At 34.6% G+C, this 22,438-nt stretch overlaps 1 protein-coding gene across 4 annotated transcripts in view; it reads right to left on the reverse strand.

Moving 5' to 3' along the window:
* The window catches only part of CNST (consortin, connexin sorting protein), a 136,174-nt gene that overhangs the window by 75,335 nt on the left and 38,401 nt on the right, over positions 1–22,438 (reverse strand). For all 4 annotated transcript variants that reach the window (XM_055084200.1, XM_024133637.3, XM_055084201.1 and 1 more), the window contains exon 2: positions 4,881–5,306. In XM_055084200.1, the coding sequence (XP_054940175.1) occupies positions 4,881–5,256 (376 nt within the window). In that variant the 5' untranslated portion in view covers positions 5,257–5,306. The remainder of the gene's footprint in view (positions 1–4,880; positions 5,307–22,438) is intronic.

Raw genomic sequence — 22,438 nt, forward strand, 5'->3', positions numbered from 1 at the left:
AGTGGCATGGACGTATATACACTACCAAATGTAAAACAGATAGCTAGTGGGAAGCAGCTGCATAGCACAGGGAGATCAGCTCTGTGCTTTGTGACCACCTAGAGGGGTGGGATAGGCAGGGTGGGAGCGAGGGAGATGCAAGAGGGAAGAGATATGGGAACATATGTATAACTGATTCACTTTGTTGTAAAGCAGAAATTAACACACCATTGTAAAACAGTTATACTCCAATAAAGATGTTAAAAAAAAAGTGATTGAAATGAAAACTTCACTAAGGGGATTCAACAGCCGACTTGAGCAAGCAGGAAAAAGAATCAGTGAACTTAGTAACATGTTAAAGAAAAAATGTTGCCTGCCATACCAGTAAACAAAGCATGTTGCAGCCATCAAGCCATCACAGTACAGCTGCCCAGAAGGTGAACCCTGAGGGAACTCAGGATAGAAAGAGGATGCCCACCCTCTAACAGTCAGCCTCTGCAGCCACGCCAGTGATGCACCCAGAGGAGACTCAGGATAAGAAAGCACAGGATACTGGCCCCAGAAAGCTGAGGTGTATATCAAAGGAATGATTTCAATGAGCCCAGACTCTTGCATCTTCCCATTCATAGAAAAGCGCTAAATTCATTAACTTGAGATGTCTGGTTTTCTCCAGTTAACAGTGATCTTTTGATGTTCCAACTACCTGGCCTTTGTTGCAAAAACTCCTACGTATCCTGGCTCCTCCCTTACCTCTTCGGAGCAGTTCCTTAGAGCTATCTGAGAGGCTGTCTCCCGGGCTTAAGTTCTCAGTTTTGTCGCCAAATAAAACTTAATTCTCAACTTTTAGGTTGTGCTTTTTATTTTTCAGTTGACAAAGATAATTATCCTATCAGACAACAACGCCCAATCTAGAAAACAGTGCTACCACTTGAAATGTCTACTAAGTGCTTCATTTTATCCTTAGCCATTATTTTATAAGCAGCCAAGTTGAGAGGAGTCAGGTCGTTTGCCTTAGGTCACAGGGCAGCTTGACTGTGGCCTGAGCTCCTAACCACAGACCTGTGCTGCTCCCTCTAAAGGCAGAGGCTGCCACCTGAGGGCACAGGAGGAGAATGTACCATGCAAAGCAAATGGTAATTATGCTATAATTACATAAGATATCCGTTTGACCCCAGGTCAGGTCAGAAGGAAGCTGGCTCATTTTCAACTTTATCTCTCATAATACTAGTACGTAGTGTTGAGGAAAAGGAAGGAATATTTCCTTTTAACTGCTTAAATGTGTTTAGCCAACAATTGAAGATATTTAAATGTTGAGCACTCTTCTCTCTGTTTTCATGGCACTAACTTGAACCTTTGAGAGAGGAAATTTTGGAAGGAAAAAAAAGGAACAAAGCACATAGAGTCTAGCATAGGAATTACATAACCATGTATTAAAATTTATTTCTGATCCATTTTCCAAACTTATGGCCAAGATATACATGAGCATATGCAGGTGATTTGAGGAATTTAGTTATGCAATGGCTCAAAGAATCATAATACGAAATTATAGCAATGAAGGCATTTTTTTCAATGTTAATATAAAGAAGGAAATACATCAAAATAGCCACAACTTTATTTTAGGCAGCGTCTTGAAAATTACTATTAATATCTCAGGACTGTTTTGGGGGACTCAAACAAGGATGAAAGACCACTACTTTCACTAGCTAAATCACTCATGTTTTAAGTGTTTTAGTAGGAATGTGCCATCATAGCGGATTCTGACATATAAACATTCAAAAGATTATCCTTATTTTCTTCTCATATGCCACAAAGGGCACTTTTCTTGAGTGGAAAGAACAGCACTTCTTACAGCTTATTTGCTTTGCTGAGCCCTTAAAGAAGCAGAGCTCTAATTATTCGTCAGGAAATTTAATGAGCCACACTAAGCCAGTGTCTAGCTCTACAAGCTTACCTGATTATTTAAGCACCTCTGCCTCCAGCCAGACTGTCCTGAACTCAAAAACCATTATTTATTTTCTCCTTTCATATAAAAGGCTCACTTAGTTAGGATACACATTTGTCTGAGTATCCTAAACTCAATATTTAGATTTTATGTACAGCAGATCTGAAAAAGCATTTCAAGAAATGAACTTCACGAAACTCCAAGGGAATTTAACAAACGCATGCGCATGAGAGCTCCAATAGGCTTTTTAAGGGCAGAGTCTGAGAAATGGGGAGTGACTGATGATAGGTAAGGGATTTCTTTTTTCGGTGATGAAAATGTTCTAAAACCGACTGTGGTAATGATTGCACGACTTTGTGAATATACTAAAAATCACTGAATTGCTGTATACTTTAAATGTATGAGTGAATTATATAGTATGAATTATATCTCAATCAAGCTGTTAAAAATTTATTGGTTTCAACTATACTTCAATAAAAAATTTTAAAATATTATTGATTCATTTTCATTCATTTTTAGGACATTTACCTAAAGCTACACCAGATTTAACCACAGTGAAAACTTGATATAATGCAGCTTGAAACCCTGCTCCATTCTCTTAAGAAAAAAAAAATTCTTGTAACATAATGACAACTGGACTTTTCCTGGGGACAAGTTACAGGTTTTAGCAGGTTTACAGAAATGCTGCTTCCAGAAAACCAGTAAATAATGATGTCCCCTAATACTATTGCTCCAATTTTTTCCCCCTAGTACTAGCTTTTGGATACATGAAAAATTACTACAAATTAAACTAGGTAAGCATAATAGTGAATAAATTCACCTTAATGTATGTTTCCAAAAAACTGTTGAGAGGGCACCCACCTACAAAAAACTTATTTCTGGTTTGGAATTGAATATCATGTTTTATATGTCATTTCATTTCACATTTGAGAAGCTACTCTATTATTAGAAAAGTACTTATCTGCTAATTTTGTGAAACTTTATTTACTTAGGATCTTAGAATTAAATAGTAAAGAGTAAATATGCCCATAGATCTCTAACCATAAACTCTGTGCATTTTTAGTTTTGACATGAAGAATGGATTAGCAAGAAACAAGATGGGAGACATCTTTAGGGGGCTTTTGCAGTACTCCAGCTAAAGATGATGATTAAAACAAAAATGTACCAATGTACCGCTTACACATGAAAAACTCTATAGATACACTGGAGGTGAATCACCAAATTTTAATTGAGTTTAGACTATACCATCTCTATTCAGAAATCTGAGAAATTCACAGCTCAGAACGAGTTTTGTAAATATATGTAGATGAACATCATAATTACACAGATGAGGAAACTAAAGTACAGAATGGTTAAGTCTCACCAAGTGACCCAGAACCAGAAGTAAGATTTGAACTTAGGTTGTACAACTCCTAATTCAGTTTTCTTACACTCTTAAGCTCATTTTATTAAAGATATATAAAATAATTTTTAAAATAATCTGTATAATAAAGGCTGTCCCTAACTTTTATAAATCATATATTTCAAATGCATAAGGGGACAGTAATTTTACACATATCTGCTCACTGATAATCACTAAATAACTTGAAATTATATAATCACACCTAGGGTAACTGGAATAGGTCATGGAAAGAATAAAAGGAGCCATGAATCTTGAAGCTATGACTGACCCTTATATATATGCAACTAGGTCTCAGTTCTTAAAAACATCACTAGATCAGATTAGAAAGGAACAGTCAAATAGCACTTGAATTATGGTTACTGAATAAATCAATTTATATACAGATAGCACTGTATACATCATCTGTTTACACTTAGTTCTTTTAAGAAAATGCTTTCATTTCTCTTGTCAAAAATTTTTTTAATTTGCTTTAAGTCTACTAAGGAAAAGCAAAGAAAAAGGGATCCGTTAATTGGAAAGCCAAATGAGTTTAATGAGTTACATTAAAAAGTTATCAAATTGCCTGACTGAATAAACAAGGATTGATTTGTAGAAACCGGGAAGTTTCATATTTTACTCCAAAGAAACAAATACAAACAAAAAATAGGATATGGACAGACTGGCTATGTTTCTAATCAGCCAAAGAAGCAGAAGAGAGGAGACACTCCATTTTGTTCACTAGAGCAGCTGCTAGTGTGGGTAAAGTGGTGCTACACTAAAGAGTCCCAGTCTAGGGTGTCGAGAACTCTCTAGAGCCAAATGGTTTTGATCAAAAATAACCAGAGGCTGCTTTTTCCCAAGGGTGCCCTATGATTCAGGCAAAAAAGTCCATAGCTCCAAATTTTAACTGCCAAATTATAAGCCAGATGAGAAATACTCTGATTTACTTTGTAACCAAAGTAATATAAAGCTAGATGTCTTATTCAACATTGTTAGATGATGTATATTAATACATGTTAATGTTTACCACTCACCTACTAAGTGAGATGGAATGATCCTATAAAGAGGTTGAGTAAGATTGTACTAGCCCATAAACTCACAGGGTAGAAATCAAAGCCAAAGTGATGAAAGAAGGAAACTTTTAAGGTTGATATTGGTAGAAAATGGTCTAATATATAAAGGAAGGAGGCTATATATATATATATATATATATATATATTTAAAACACCTATATATATATTTATATTTATATAAATACTATATATATATATATATTTAAAGCACCTAGTGAGAAGATAGGTACAAAGAATGTCAATTTCAGCACATTTATTACATCAGAATGCTGGGAACAGCCATAAAGAAGTGGTTAAATACTTTATGGTACACCCATATAATGAAACACTATAGAGACATACGTCACATGCATGGAATACCACACAGATGTATCTGTATGTGCTATCACAGAACTAGCTCTGGAATATATTAAGAGAAGAAAAGCAAGAAGCAGGACAATACACACAGTATGGGATGGGAAGACTTTATTCTTAAACAATAGTATGAATAATTTTTTAAAAATACCTTGTGGTATCTTCTTAACAGTGCCTTTTTTGCTTCTTGAACTTTTTCCAGGTATTTTTTGGTCCTTTCTCAAGAAGGCCTGTCCATCTTTGGGGCCTTCACAAGCAGTGTTTTCCAAGTTCTCACCTGCAGCCACCTCACAGCTTGATGTGCAGCTTTCATTATTGTTGAGACTGTCAGGCTCAAACACTTCAGGTTTGCCCATTGCACTGTCACCGCTGGTCAGAAGCTCATGCCCTTCCCCATCAAGTTGATTTTCATTTTCATCTGATGCAGAGGGCAAGCATGTTACAGTATTTTCCATGCCATCACCAGGATGACATCCATCTTGTGGTTCTATCTGCAGATTATATGTAGGAGTTTCGCTGTCATCCATTAGAGCATCTTTTGTTGAACCGTTTAAGTTTCATTAAAGTCCTTCAATGTCTACAATGACAAAAAGAAAAAACATTCATTTTTTAAACTCTGGATTTTCAGTGATCTTTGATTTTCCTCTTCTCTTGGGTTGTTTTACTGGAAGTAGGGAAGAGAAAAATGACTAAGACTCATTCCTACTACTTCTATCGCACTTACAAGCCTACCCCACCTCACCTAGTTCTTGCTCGAATACAATGGTTCTAAACCCTGGCTGCATGTTTACTGCCTATGGAGCTTGTCAAATTTCTATCACAGACCTCTGAAATCTAAATCTCTGGGGATCGAGCCCAAACACTGATATATTTTTTGAAGTTCTCTAGGTTATTCTAATGTGCATCACGTTGGGACCACTGCCTTGAAGAAAGAAATTAATGGTTAAATAAGGTTGTCTGCTAAAACCAATCACTCATGTTACCCCTGACACTTAACAGACAAGTGAAAGTTGTTATATGGCCAAACAGCAGCAATATTTACAAATGAAAACATTTAAAAATAGTTTTAAAATAAATTTTTAAAAAAGTATACGGGGGAAAATTCAGGTAGCATATATTTATACTATATTCTCATTACATCCTTCCTAAAAATAAGCCCTGAAAAGTACCTTAGAATTGTCAACAGATTCCTTTTATACAATAAAAAAAAAAAAAAGAGGGCCATGATTAACTCTAGGCTTAGAGTTGGAAAAAAATCTCAATCTACTCTGAGAATCCTTCTAACATTTTAAAGATATACAAAATAGATTTTAAGCCTGTATCAGTCATGCTTTACCCCCTCTTCTCATCCAAAAGTATATAACACTTTAAGAAAAATCATGCCAGCCAGATTTAGATATTTTTATGCTTGCCAAGTATTACTTTGGATTTGAATGAAATATACTATTTCAGCAATTTTGAGAAAAACTCAGTGATAAAGAATTTTGTAAATTCTTCAAACTAATAAATAGAAATGTTTATTTGCTCTTTAGAAAGTCAGTAAATATATATATTAAATAAATATATATTTAAGTAAAGTAAAATTTTTTAAAAAACAGGAAAACAAAGTATAAAACAAAACATGAGCTCTACACTGATTGTATCACATGCTTTCAACTATTTTGCAACTGGAATATTTTATTTGATTCAGACATAAAAGTACTGCTTGTCAAATATAAAAATATCTAAAGCTGGCTGGTATCATTTTCCTTAAAATATATACTATATAGCTCCACTAAGAGATATGTAATATGAAAAGTAAAATGATTTAACTTGACTAGAATAACTTAGCTTAGACCTAAATGAATTCTAACTAGAGTATAATTTTTAATTGAAAAGTAATTATTATTTTTTTAATAAATTAATTAATTTAATTTATTTTTGGCTGCATTGGGTCTTCGTTGCTGCGTGCAGGCTTTCTCTAGTTGCGGCGAGCAGGGGCTACTCTTCGTTGCGGTGTGCAGGTTTCTCATTGTGGTGGCCTTTCTTGTTGTGGAGCATGGGCTCGGTGCACGGGCTTCAGTAGTTGTGGCACACAGGCTCAGTAGTTGTGGCTCGTGGGTTCTAGAGTGCTGGCTCAGTAGTTGCGGCACACGGGCTTAGCTGCTCCATGGCATGTGAGATCTTCCCAGACCAGGGCTCGAACCCGTGTCCCCTGCATTGGCAGGAGGATTCTTAACCACTGTGCCACCAGGGAAGTCCCAGTAATTATTATTTTAATAAAGTGTCTTCAAGATCTCTATCATGAGAGAATCCAAATTCAAATGAGACTTTAAAAGTGCATGTGGCTAATATGGTGGAAACAATCCAAATGTCCACTGACGGATGAAGAGAAGCAAAATGTGATATATTCACGTAATGGAATATTATTCTGCCATAAAAAGGAATGAAGCTCTGATACATGCCACAACATGGATGACCCTTGAAAACATTAAGCCAGACACAAACGGATAAATACTGTATGATTCCACTTATGTGTAATTTTATAATAGGCAAATTCATAGAAATAGAAACTAGATTAGAGGGGCTGAGGGCAGGGGAGGGAGTTACAGCTTAATGGTTACAGAGATTTTGCTTAGGGTGATGGAAAAGATCTGGAAAGAGACGGGGTGATGGTTACATAACAGGGTAAAATGTAATCAATGCCACTGAACTGTATACTTAAAAATGGTTAAAATGGCATATTTTCTGTCACATATTTTTTATCACAATAAAAACAGTGAAAATTTTATGTGGATATGTAGGAAAAATGTCAGTCCATAAAACTGGCAACAGCCTCAGTTGTTTTCTAATTTAAATAACCAAATTATTTTCTAGCATGTATTTGCAGTTGAAAATATAAAGGTTTTACTTTTATCTGAAAGAGACACAGAGATCTCATGCCAAGGGGGAAGGAAGAAAGCAATCTACAGAGCCCCAAACAATAAGAGTTGCCTCTTGTTGAGTCTCCGTCATGTATTAGAAGCCGTGCCAGGCACTTCACATACCTTATTTCTAATCCTCCAAACAAGCCTACATGGGAGGTGTTCATACTGTGTTTTAGATGAAGACTCTGAGGCTTGGAGAGGCAAAGAATAACTTGTTTAAAATCATATTCTTGGAAAGAAGTGGAACTGGATCTGAAACCAGGTCTTCCTGATTTGAATCCTGTGCAGTTCAGCATAATAGCTGAGAACACATGCAGACCAAGGGTCAAATTCTGGCTCTGCCATTTAACAAACTGTGTGGTGACCTAAGCAAGTTATCTAGCATCTCCAAGCTTTAATTTTCTCTTTGTGAAAATGGAGAACTGTAATGCCTACCTCGAAGAGTCATTTGTGAGGCTTAGACAATACGGCAGGTAAAGCAGTTAGCAGGGTACTTGGCCCACAGTAAATGCTCAAGAAACGTTTGCCATTATTACTGCCCAAGAAATCTTACAGATTGGCCTTAAACACCAGTAGGTTTATTCAAGCAGGTCTGTAGCCTTACTGAAGGTTCAGAAACAGAGCTTTTCTAGATCTCCCAGAAATAATTAGGTTCCTGATGATAGACTAATATTAACCAGAATCATTTGAGAGTGCAGAAGTATTAATTTATGATAGGGATATCTCAGCAAGTTCCTGGAATATTTAATGGTCTGTTCTGTGCACCATTTCAGATGATGAGGATGTCTAGAAATTAGTGATTAAGGGATTTCCCTGGTGGTCCAGTGGGTAAGACTCCACGCTCCCAATGCAGGGGGCCTGGGTTCCATCCCTGGTCAGGGAACCAGATCTCACGTGCATGCTGCAACTAAGAGTCCGAATGCTGCAATGAAGAAGCCCGCATGCCACAACTAAACATGCCGCAACGAAGATCCCATGTGTTGCAACTAAGACCCGGCCCAGCCAAATAAATAAATAAATATTTAAGAAAAAGAAAAAAAGAAATTAGTGATTAAGGCTCCTCGGTGAGTATAAAATTACAGATCACACTTTGCAACTTTAATGAGTATCATGTACCAGTTAAACTCTTCAGACCAATACTCTTATTCAATTCTCACAATTACTCTAGCAGATAGGTAATTTTTAGTCCTATTATACTAATGAAGAAACCAAGTCTCATATCTCATCAAGGGTCAGCTAATAAGTTCAGAAATAGAACATGGATCAGTTGTGATCTTGAGGCCGTACTCGTAACAATTATGCTTTATGGACAATGGGGTAAAAGTATCAATAACGTAAAGAATATTTCACTCCAGCTGTGGTATACCTCAGTGAAGAATCTCTACCCTACAACAGAGGACACATCTCTAATAAACATGAAGTTCAAGTTCCTGGAAGTTCTCTCTTTCCCCGGGAATTGCTAGATCCAAACAATATACAATTTCTAAAATAGTCCACCTTCTTCTGTTGAGAACTTTCTTTTTAAAAGACATACTAATATATTATTTATGTTAAATATCTGTTACCAGTAAAGTAGGTCTTCCTTTCTTTGGGCCTCAAGACATTTTGCCTCCTATTATTTTGTGATGATGTAATTAGTTTAATTCTCAAAAGGCTACTTTGTAAACTACTTTCTAATAGTAATACTTATAGGTGTGAATCTCCTGTAATTATTCTTAATAGACACTGACCAATTCTTCACGGCTTGGCTCAAAAGTCACTCCAATTTGTCTTCCCTGACTTCTCCATTCCAAAAGACATAATGTATTCCTCTACGGTACTCTGTACCACGCACAGAGTCCCTCCCAAATACAACTCTCTGCACTGTAGATATTTGCATATGTGTCCTACCGGATTTAAGCCATTTGAATACCCATAACCCAGCCACAGATAATTTTTATTCTTCACAATGTCTAGCTCTGGGCCTTATACTTATTATATATATGAAGGCATAGAGGGCTTATTTTCTACAGTTTCTGTCTTCAAAGGAGAAAGGCACATGGATTTCTATACACTCCTCTGCCCCTACTCTGAAAGGTAAAGGAACCTATTACACAATATTTGGCTTCTATCTGCATTCCTAACACATTTCAATTGGAACACTTTAACTTAAGCAGTAGGATAATATTCTTATTGGGATTTCAAATTAGTACAGGCCTACTGCTTTTGGAAACAGTTATAAGCAAATACTATTTTTGGAAACAGTTATAAACAAATACTATTTTTGTCTCTTCTTCCTCCTCTTTTTTTTCCTTCAATGCTATAACAACAGCATTTTAAAAGGTTCATCTTCATGTACACCTGTATCTCGCTATATGAAAGCACCCAGGCAAGAGAAAAATCACAGGGAGAAAGAAGCCCCAGTTGATACACAGTATTTTTAAATATGCCCTAACATTATATGGGACCTGGAGGTTAGAAGTACAGTAGAAAAGGCATTCCAAGTTATTTGTTATATCTAAACTGTATGTCTATTCTATAAGAGTCCCTATGGCTGTACCAATTCTCACAAAAGAAACAGCAAGGGCTTCCCTGGTGCCACAGTGGTTAAGAATCCGCCTGCCAATGCAGGGGACACAGGTTCGAGCCCTGGTCTGGGAAGATCCCACATGCCGAGGAGCAACTAAGCCTGTGTGCCACAACTACTGAGCCTGCGCTCTAGAGCCCGTGAGCCACAACTACTGAACCCACATGCCACAACTACTGAAGCCTGCACGCCTACAGCCCGTGCTCCACAACAAGAGAAGCCACCGTGATGAGAAGCCTGCACACCTCAAGGAAGAGTAGACCCTGCTCACCGCCACTAGAGAAAGCCCGTGTGCAGCAATGAAAACCCAACACAGCCAAAAAATAAAATAAATTTTTTTTAAAAAGAAAGAAAAAGAACAGCGACACAGTACAATCACTGCACAGCACTGACTCGGGCATATTTTGCCTTTCAAAAGCATGATAGTAAGTGCTGCCCAAGTTTCCAGCCTCTTGTGGCAAAATAGCATACCAAATATGTACATTGTATAAAAGTTATTTGACATGTTGACTCAGTATGCTGAAGAATTTCAAGCAAACTATTCAAGCTGAAGAATTTCAAGCAAACTATTCAAGTAAGGCTCATACAAAAGTTGAAAAACAAAACTTTGAGGAAGAACATTCAAATATAATAAAGTAACAGACTAACAAAGAGAAATCTACTTTTTGTCAAAAAAATAATCTCACTCCCAGGTATGATTTGACTTCATTTTTGATAAATCTCAATGCATTATCTGGTGAGATTAAATATCAGGTGTTACTGAAATTAAAAAATTAATTTATAGGAATGGTTAAATATATAATATTACTCAATTATTTTATTAAAATGCTTTAAGAAGATTCTGAGTGCCATTTTTCTGTAATCCAAGTAAATTAGGCCTAAATACTATACTTTTACCTTCGAAAGAAGCCAAGATTCTTCTTAAGAATTATGATGCAACCCCAAGTTTAAATTTGATGACTTACAGTCAAACCAAAATTTAGAAGAAGACAGTTACCAAATAATGTATTCTATTAACCCTAAATTCAAATCTGGCTACTCACAGTTAACTCAGAATTGAGGAAGAACGTCACCACACTCATATGTTGTGTTTATGATGGTAACTACATATCACTTTACATTCTGTCATCTTACTCACCTGACGTGTTCCAATACTACTTATATCGCATTGCTAAATCTATAGTTTTCTGTGATTAATGCTTTGTTTAGACATATGTACCTGTAGGCAATATTCAGTATACCAGCAATAAAAAGCATGCCCCAGAAGAATGATTCTCAAAAATTTTGCAGCCCAAAATAAACAGTTCATTTTTCACTGAAATCATGTACATACAAAATACATATACATAACTGAAACAAAGATTTCTCAAAACTAAACACACATGAAGCACTCTGATACATTCTCCATTCTATTCAATACTATTTCTTATTTTCTTTAAATGCTGATCAAGGTCTACTAGGTAGATTTCATACCTCACTAATGAGCATTGACCACAGCAATAAGGCAGTTTCTAGGAATTAACAGGCTCATCTTAAGGGCCACCAACTGAGCACTAGAGAAGTTTGTAATTATCTCCAAATTTTTTTCTGAAAATGATGCAGATCATATGAAACTCAGACATAAATTTCACTTAACATGTTATCCCCAAAATCTTAATAAAATAATTTTTGCTAATTTATATCATTCACCTCACATTAAAATTTAGCTAAAATACTATGCTTGATTCAGGGTCCCTTAGTTGATATCTTTGGTTGTCAGCTATATTCTATTACTGTGCTAACCAATATGGTAGCCACTAACCACATATGGCTCCTGAGTACTTGAAATATGAACAGTGAGACCAAGAAACTGAATTTTTACTTTAATTTTAATTAATTTAAATTCTAAAACATATTGATTCAGTTATTGAAAAACTTATACACGTTTGAAACAAATTGGGTATGTGAACCTGCTTTTTCACCTAAATTTTAGGAAATTTAAATATAGATCAAGCATTTCCAACAAAAAAATGTGTCCAAATTGAGATGTGCTATATTTGTAAAATAAACACCATATTTCAAAGACTTATTAGGAACAGAAAGAATGTAAAAATAATAGGCCTTTAATAAGTTTAAATATTGATTACAAGTTAAAATAATATTTTGATCTAACGGATTAAACAAACTCTATTATTAAAATTAACCTCACCTTTTAAAACCCTTTTTTAATGTGGTTACTAGAAAACAAAATTCTATATATGGCTCACATTCTATTTCTATTAGACAATGTTGCTCTCCATTATACTGCTTTGATAGTGCCACTGTAGCCAAAATCCTGGCTCACAGTGAATCACTCCATTAAGGATTCTTTCTTGCTAATACTAGTTAGGCTGTCGACATTTCCTGGGTATAGACATTATTATTACTATAATTAAATAAGGTAAACACCTAATGAAAGAAATAGATACTAAAAGTTTTAAAAACTAATTTGTAAGTACTTGTTTATATCCTATTTTCAGGATCAAGTCCTCTTCCTCTTTAGGTACTTTGCCATATTCAAATTATTCCTGGCACTTCAGAAATGTTGAATGGTAATTATAACTAGTAAAATGGCCTTGTAGAAATCTTTTTAAATAGTTTAATTTCTATATAATAGTATGTACAAAAGTAAGCCAGATTGTTTTAGTATTTCTTTAATAAGAATAAAAAACACAATTTCACAATAAGGAATTTACTCTTAATTTAAAAAAAGGTCATAGAAAACTTATGTCTTAAGGAGGATAAAAATATAACAAAGTATATAGATGCAAACTATTACATATAGAATGGATCAACAACAAGGTCCTACTGTATAGGGAACTATACTACTATATACTACAGGGAACTATATTCAATAGCCTGAGATAAACCATAATGGAAAAGAATATAAAAAGAATAAAATATTAACTCTGTGGAACTAACTGAAAAAAATGCTTGTGTTGCTACTATAATTTCGTATGCTGTGATTTGCCCACCCTTTATCTTCAAGTGATACAGAAGGTGTTAATTTCTAGGAGCATTTGAGTCATAAAGTCAGTAGGCAAAATTTATAATTAATGATTGTTAAATGAAAAAATTGTGTAAAAATAAAATAGAATATAAAAAAGAATGTATATATGTGTATAACTGAGTCACTTTGCTATATAGCAGAAATTAACACATTGTAAATCAACTATACTTCAATAAAAAAAATTTTTAATAATAAAAATGCAACAAAGTATACAACACAACTACAAGAATACAAAAAAGAAAAACAAGAAAAATAAATAATCAATTACTGTAAAATGTGAAAGTAATGATTCTAAGGGAGAATACAACAAACATGGATTTTATTTATGCAGAGAAAGTACTCTTAAAATATAAAGGAACTCACAAACCATGTGACTCATAAACCCAAAACAACCTTGGGGCAGGTAAGTTGAATAAAAGGAAGCATAATTTGTTTCATTTTCTTCAATACTCCCTTTCATAATGGGCCTCAGCTCAAGATAGCTTACACATCAATAAAGACGTTGAGTTCAAAACCCATTACATAAATGGAAATGACATGTCAAAAGCCTCAGTGGGGGTATATCCAAGCAGTGCAAAGATAAATAGAGTCATCTCTCTCCTCTCTCTTATATACAGACATATATAAATTTTACTTAAAGAAACAACAGAGAAGTAAATCTCTAAAATAGTGTGAATGCAAGGACATCTTCAGGCATCCAGAAACATGTATTTTTAGCAATAATTTCTAACAATTTTTTCATTTAACAATCATTAATTATAAATTTTGCCTACTTCAGGGTGACTGACTTTATGATTCAATTGCTCCTAGAAATTAACAACTTCTATATCACTTGAAGATAAAGGGTGGGCAAATCACAGCATATGAAATTACAGTAGCAACACAAGCATTTTTTTCAGTTAGTTCCACAGAGTTAATACCACATGCATTGAGAGAACCAGTTCAGGGGAAGGAGTCATTTCACTAGGGTCATGCATAAGCTGTGATTTTGTGGTTTTAAATACTTCTTTGTTGTAAAACTTATTGCAACCATATTTTGAAGCCACAACCAACAGAATCTAAGAACTTGAAAATACTTTTTAGTTCAGACCATAACTTTTAAAATATTTTTAAAACAAAAATTATGTTTATTATTACATATATACGATATATCTTCATGGAAACTGTCTTAATAATTTTAAAACTTTGAGCACTTTGCTATACAACTAGTAACATAAGGCAATCTATCTACACTTTAATCATTAAATATAAAAATCTATAAATTGTTTTAAAATGATAATTCTTGCTAATATAGTGGCAAAAGCAAACTGTTCATTAGAACCTTCCCTTAAGAGGCCTAACCAAATAGTTAGCATTATCTGAATAAAATGCTAATTATTAACAGTAGTCAACAGTTATTGAATATTTACTAAGTATCAGGCAGTATTTCAGTCATATATAGTATATATGTGAATTTATGAATTTAAAATAATTTAAATTTATAAATTTAAACATTTATAAATTTAATATATATAACAATGTTCACACAGGTCCTACAAAGTAGTTCTATAATTACATCCATATTACAGAGAAGGAAACAGCAACAAAAAGATTCAATAAATAGGCCAAGGTCACAGAGCTAGTACGTGACAAAGTCAGGATTCAAACTCAAAGAACCTGACTCCACAGCCTATACCCTTGACCACTATAATCATTTTTACATTAATTTTAAAAATCAACTATATTCATATATATATTTTGTAAACACCAAATCGCTAGCTTCAAGGAGACAGCAACGTGAAAAATTTCTAGTACCTTGAAATGTTTTTCAGATATATAGAGTTTAGAAAATAGGTTGAGGCAAAATAAAATAAAACACACCAATAAGACTATTTTCTTGCTGTACTTTCTAAATGTGATGAACTCATTTCTTTAGGTTTACACATTAATCTATATCAAATCCCCATTAGAGACCATCATCAAGAATTTGACATGTTCCCTTGTACACACAGAATAAGTTCTACTAGGCCGATCACAAGTATTTACTGAACCAACATCATAGCTAAAGGGAATAAAGCACAAGAGTCTTCATACTTTGATAGTATACCCCTAATGAGCAAAGAAATTGCACACATACCCACTATATGCATATTTGTTCATAACCGATATGAACATATACTGGAGATATACACACACACACACACACTCATTTTTGAACATGTACAAAAACATATTAAGAAAAGATGAAAGGGACTTCCCTCGTGGTCAAGTGGGTAAGACTCTGTGCTCCCAATACAGGGGACCCAGGTTTGATCCCTGGTTGGGGAACTAGATCCCGCATGCATGCCACAACTAAGAGTTCTCATGCTGCAACTAAGAAGTCTGCGTGCCACGACTAAGAAGCCTGAATGCCACAACTAAGAGCCTGCATGCCGCAGATAAACATCCTGAATGCCGCAATGAAGATCCCGTGTGCCGCAACGAAGATCCCGTGTGCCGCAACGAAGATCCCGCGTGCTGCAACTAAGACCCCGCGCAGCCAAAATAAAATTAAATAAAATTAAATTAAATTAAAAATAAATATTTTTTGAAAAGAAAAGATGAATGAATTCTACTTCTGGGATGTGCAGACTAGCTCATTTCAGACAAACCCTCCTGTTGATAGCAGTTAGAGAAGCTGGCAGAGGGCTTCAATTTGGAAGCTAAAAAAGCTGAGCAGAGCCTTTAGCAGACTTACAGAGCTGGCACAAACAATGGGGTTTAGGACTTGCCAAGAAGAAGGGAGCCTTAGGCCTTCAAGTGAGACCGAAAACGGCTACTCCCCAGAAGAAACAGTGAGTCTGAAATAAACCAGCCTTCACAGGGACTAAAGCCCAGTAGAATGATCTTCATTTCTGGTTGAATTAAGATGATCTGCCCTAACTTGGTTGCCTGCCAGCAACATGAATAAATCTCCTCTGGAAGAAGAAATCCAACAAAGGCTCAAATTACCTCCACAAATTTTCATCTATAAAGCCTGTAATATAATCCAAAATAACCAGGCATACAAGAGATCAAAATGTGAGACAAAAAACTGGGAGGAAAAGCAGCTAACAGGTTCACAAGAAATTGGCTAACAGCAGCTAAGCAGGTTCACAAGAAATTCATATATTGGAGTTAACTTAAAGAAACTTTAAAACAACTATTATTAAAATGTTCAAGGACTTAAATGAATAGGTGAGAAAATTTCAAAAGAATTGACAATATAGTGACAAAGGCAAATAGTTTATTTTGCTTTTTAATCAAATCACTATATTTGAATTTTTAAAAATCCGAATGGGTATTCTAGATCTAAAAAATACAATAACTGAAATTACTCTAGAACTGGAACTCAAGGGTAAATTTATTAATTTCTAAAAGATTTTAGAATGAAGAAATGAGTATAACTTTTGAACTCATGCAAAATGGTGTCTAATAACAAGAAAAAAGTTGAAAAATGTAACATGAAAAACATAAAAAACATGGAGGGGAGTACAAACGGAGAGATTTAGAATGTGTTCAAACTTAAGTTGTTGTCAACTTAAAACAGACTATCATAAGTAGAAGCTGTTGTATGGAAGCCACATGATAACCACCAAGCAAATACCTATAATAGATACACAAAAGATAATGAGAAAGGAATTTAAGCATATCCACTAAAGAAAGCCATCAAACCACAAAGGGAGAAAGCAAGAGAAGAAAAAAATCAGAGGAACTATAAAACGGTCAAAAAACAATGAACAAACCAGCAGTAAATACATACCTATCAATAACTACTTTAAATGTGAATAGAATAAATTCTCCAATCAAAAGACAGAGAATGGCTGAGTGGATAAAAAAAGCAAAACTCATCTATATGCTGTCTACAAGAGACTCACTTTAGACATAGGTCCTAAACAAACTGAAAATGAAAGGATAGGAAAAGATATTCTCTGCAAATGGAAACCAAAAGAAAGTTGAGATAGCTATACTTATATCAGACAAAATAGACTTTAAAACAAAGACTGTAATAAAAGAAGGGCATTATACATTGATAAAGGAGTAATACAACAAGAATATAAAGAATTTGTAATGTTTATGCATCCAGCATAGGAGACCTAAACATTTAAAGCAAATACTAACAGACCTAAAAGGAGAAATATATAACAATACAATAATAGCAGTAGATAAATTTAATAACCCAATTACATCAATGGCTAGATCATCCAAAATCATCATCTTTAAATAAGATGTTAGGTCAGATAGACTTAACAGATACATAAAGAACATTTCATCCAAAAGCAACAGACAGGGCTTCCCTGGTGGCTCAGTGGTTAAAAATTCGCCTGTCAATGCAGGGGACACGGGTTGGAACCCTGGTCTGGGAAGATCCCGCATGCAGTGGAGCAACTAAGCCCGTGCGCCACAACTACTGAGCCCACGCACCTAGAGCCCATGCTCTGCAACAAGAGAAGCCACCGCAATGAGAAGCCTGTGCACTGCAACAAAGAGCAGCCCCTGCTCACTGCAACTAGATAAAGCCCACGCACAGCAACGAAGACCCAACACAGCCAAAAATTAATTAATTAATTAATTAAAACAAAAACAAAAGCAACAGACTCACATTCTTCTTGAGTACACATGGAACACTCTCCAGGACAGATCATATGGTAGACCACAAAAATTCTTAACAAATTAAAAAAGACTGAAATCATCTCAAACATCTTTTCCAACTACAGTGGTATGAAACTAGAAATCAATTATGAGAAGAAAATTCACAAATATGTGAAGAAGAAACAACATGCTACCGAAAAACCAATGGATCCACCAAGAAATCAAGAGTGAAATTCAAAAATACCTTGAGACAAACAAAAATGGAAATACAATATATCAAAACTTATAAGACACAGCAAAAGCAGTTCTAAGAGGGAAGTTCATAATGATAAATGCCACCTCAAGAAACTAGAAACATATCAAACAAACAACCTAACTTTACATCTGAAGGGGAAAAAAAGGACAAATGAAGCCCAAAATTAGTAGAAGAAAGGAAATAACAAAGATCAGAGCAGAAATAAATGAAATAGAGACTAGAAAAATAATAGAAAAGATCAATGAAACCAAGAGCTGGTTCTTTGAAAAGATAAACTAAACTGAGAAACCTTTAGCTTGCCTCACCAACAAAAAAAGAGGACTCAAATAAAATCAGAAATGAAACAGGAAACATTATGACTGACACCACAAAAATACAAAGGATCATCAGAGACTACTACAAACAGCTGTAAACCAACAAACTGGACAACCTAGAAGAAATGGATAGATTTCTAGAAACATACAACCTTCCAAGACCAAATCACGAAAAACTGAAAATCAATTACTAATAAGGAGATTTACTCAATCAGTAACTTAAAACCTCCCAACAAACAGAAGTCCAAAAGCAGACAGCTTTACTAGTGAATTCTACCTAACATTCAAAGAATCATTACCAATCCTTCTCAAATTCTTCCAAAAATTACAAGGGGAGAGAACAGTTCCAAACTCATTTTACGAGGCCAGCATTACCCTGATACCAAAACCAGACAAGGATAACACAAGAAAAGTAAATCACAGGCCAATATCCCTGACGAACATAGATGAAAAATACTCAACTAAATATTAGCAAACTGGACTCGACTATACGTTAAGAGGATCTCACACCATGCATAATCAAGTGGGATTTATCCCAGGAATGCAAGGATGGTTCAACATCCACAAATCAATTACGTGATACACCATATTAACAAAATGCCGACTAAAAATCATATGACCATCTCAATGGATGCAGAAGATGCATTTGACAAAATTCAACATCATTTTATGATAAAAACTCTCCACAAAGTGCATATGAAGGGAACATACCTCAACATAATAAAGACTGTATATGACAAGGCCACAGCTAACATCATACTCAATGAAAAGGTGAAAGCTTTCCTTCAAAGACTAGGAACAAAACAAGGATGCCCACTCTCCCCACTTTTATTGAGCATAGTATTGGAATTCCTATCCAGAGCAAGAAAAAAATAAAAGGCATCCAACTTGGAAAGGAAGAAATAAATCTGACACTCTTTGCAGATTACATGATACCATATATAGAAAACCCTTAAGACTCAACCACAAAAATTGTTAGAACTAATAAATGAATACAGTTGCAGGATACAAAATTAATAGGCAAAAATCTGTTTTATACACTAACCATGAACTATCAGAAAGAGAAATTAAGAAAATCCCATTTACAACGGCATCAAAAAGAATAAAATACCTCGAAATAAATTTAACCAAGGAGGTGAAAGACCTACACACTGAAAATTGTAAGATACAGAAGAAAGAAATTGAAGAAGACACAAATAAAGTCATTCTGTGCTCATGGACTAGAAAAATTAATATTGTTAAAATGGCCATACTACTCAAGGCTGTCTACAGATTCAATGCAATCCTTATCAAAATTCCAATGTCATTTTTCACAGAAATAGAAAAAACAATTCTAAAATTTGTATGGAACCACAAAAGACTCCAAATAGCCAAAGCAATCTTGAGTAAGAACAACAAAGCTGGAGGCACCATGCTCCCTGATTTCAAACTATATTAGAAAGCTACAGTAATCAAAGTAGTATGGTATTAGCATAAACACAGACACAGAAATCTATAGAACAAAATAGAGAACCCAGAAATAAACCCATGCACACATTTATTTATGACAAAGTAGCCAAGAATACACAAAGGGGAAAGGACAGTCTCTTCAATTAATGGTTTTGGGAAAACTGGACAGCCACATGCAAAAGAAAAAAACTAGACCACTATCTTACATCATACACAAAAATTAACTCAAACTGGATTAAGTCTTGAATGTAAGACCTGAAACCATAAAATTCCTACAAGAAAACATAGGCAATAAGCTCCCTGACATCAGTCGTGGTAATGATTTTTTGGACAACTGGGACTACATCAAACTTAAAAGCTTCTACACAGCAAAGGAAACCATCAACAAAATGAAAAGGCAACATACTGAATGAGAGAAAAAAATCTGCAAATCATATATCTCTGATGAGAGGTTAATTTACAAAATACATAAAGAATTCACACAACTTAATAGCAAAATAATCCAATTTAAAAATGAGCAAAGGATCTGGATAGACATTTTTTCTAAAGACATACAGATGGCCAAGAGGAATGTGAAAAGATGCTCAATATCACTAATCATCAGAGAAATGCAAATCAAAATCATGATATTACCACCTCACACCTGTCAGAATGGCTATTAGCAAAAAGAAATAACATGTGTTGGTGAGGATACGGAGATAAGTGAACCCTTGTGCACTGTTGGTGGGAATGTAAATTGGTACAGTCACTATGGAAAACAGTAAGGAGGTTGCTCAAAAAATAAAAAATAGAGTTACCATGTGATCCAGCAATCCCACTTCCAGGTATTTATCCAAAGAAAACAAAATCACGATTGTCAGAAGATAACCGCAACCCCATGTTCACTGCAGCATTATTTACATTAGTCAAGACTTGGAAACAACCTAAGTGCTCATCAACAGATGAAAAGATAAAGAAAATGTGTGTACACACACAGACACACACAATGAAATATTATTCAACCATTTTTAAAAAGAATGAAATTCTGCCATTTGCGAAAACATGGATGAACCTTGAGAGCATTATGTTAAGTAAAATAAGCCAGAGAGACAAAGACAAATACCATATGATCTCATATGTACGTGGAATATTAAAAACAAACAAACAAAAACAAGCTCATAGATACAGCGAAGAGATTGGTGGTTGCCAGAGATGGAGAGTGATGAGTAGGCAAAATGGGTGAAGGAAGTCAAAAGACACAAACTTCTGGTTATAAAATAAATAAGTCATGGGGAAGTAATGCAGTGTGGCAACTATAGCTAATACTGCATTGTATATCTGAAAGTTGCTAAAACAGTAAACCTTAAAAGTTTCATCATAAGAAAAAAATTCTATAACTATGTATGGTGACAGATGTTAACTAGACTTATGTGGTGATCATTTCACAATATATACAAATATTGAACCATTGTGTTGTACACTTGAAACTAATATAATGTATGTCAATTATACCTCAAAAATAGAAAATTTAAATTTAAAAAAATAAAAGCTAAACTTTACAAAAGGTGTCTAATAACTTTTTAACCAATTCAAGAAAATTTCATTTAAATGAGTTGCTAAGTGGGAAAGCAAAGAGTAACTTTCCTAAAATCTATTTTGCTTTTTAAATCCAATCACTAGGGCTATCTAAACATAATTTACTATGATGAACAAATCTTTACCTATAATATCTACATATTATATAACACTGATTTATGAATATTTTCTCTCTTTGGTAGTTTCAGAATAAATACTAGATTGAATGAAAATTTATATCCCCAAACAACTAAATCATAACTAAATTAGTGTTAAGTGTTAAGATAATAATCATATACTGTCTTTTACATATGCATACCAACCTATATATTTGTGCCAACATCAACAGTCTGGGTAACTTAAGACCTGATACACTGCTAAAAGGTCCATCTGTCTTGTTTCTTTGTTTACCTAAAATCTCTTCAGTGTTTAATAAATGACTGCTATCTCTGAGTCCCATGGTTTATTTTGCAGCTACTAAGACAAGAAACAGAACTGACACTGAATTCAATGACAGCAATGGATATCATGAAATTGCATTCAAAATTTCTGAAAAAAAATTTCACTGCTTTTAACTTCTAACAAATGAATTAATGCTGTGCTGTACTTTGGAGGGAGAGGCAGCAGACCAAAAAACAAACAAACAAAAACAAACAAAAAAGTTAGATAACAGCTATAATAAAATCATAGCTCCAAATCATTAATCATACTGTATCAGAAGGGATCCTCTGAAAGATTTTTAATCAGAATAGTTGCAAGATCTGGTTTACATATCAGAAAAATCACTTGTGTGGATCTTTAATAACGTGAAACGAAAGGGCCAGTTGAGAGAGAGAAGTTAAGGATAACAGGAGAGAGAGTGCTGAACAAATAATGGTGCAAAGACTGAGGAATGGGAAGGCATCCAGGACACAGGCAGAGGGACTATCCTTACACAGGAGAAGGGGCACATTTTCCATTGCGACAGAGGCTTGTGACAGAAGCGGGGTGGGGGATAGTGTTTATATTGGAGTTAAGTTAGAGGCATTTCCATTTAGTAATATATC

Source organism: Physeter macrocephalus, chromosome 4 (assembly GCF_002837175.3).
Source record: "Physeter macrocephalus isolate SW-GA chromosome 4, ASM283717v5, whole genome shotgun sequence".
Lineage (NCBI taxonomy): Eukaryota > Metazoa > Chordata > Mammalia > Artiodactyla > Physeteridae > Physeter > Physeter macrocephalus.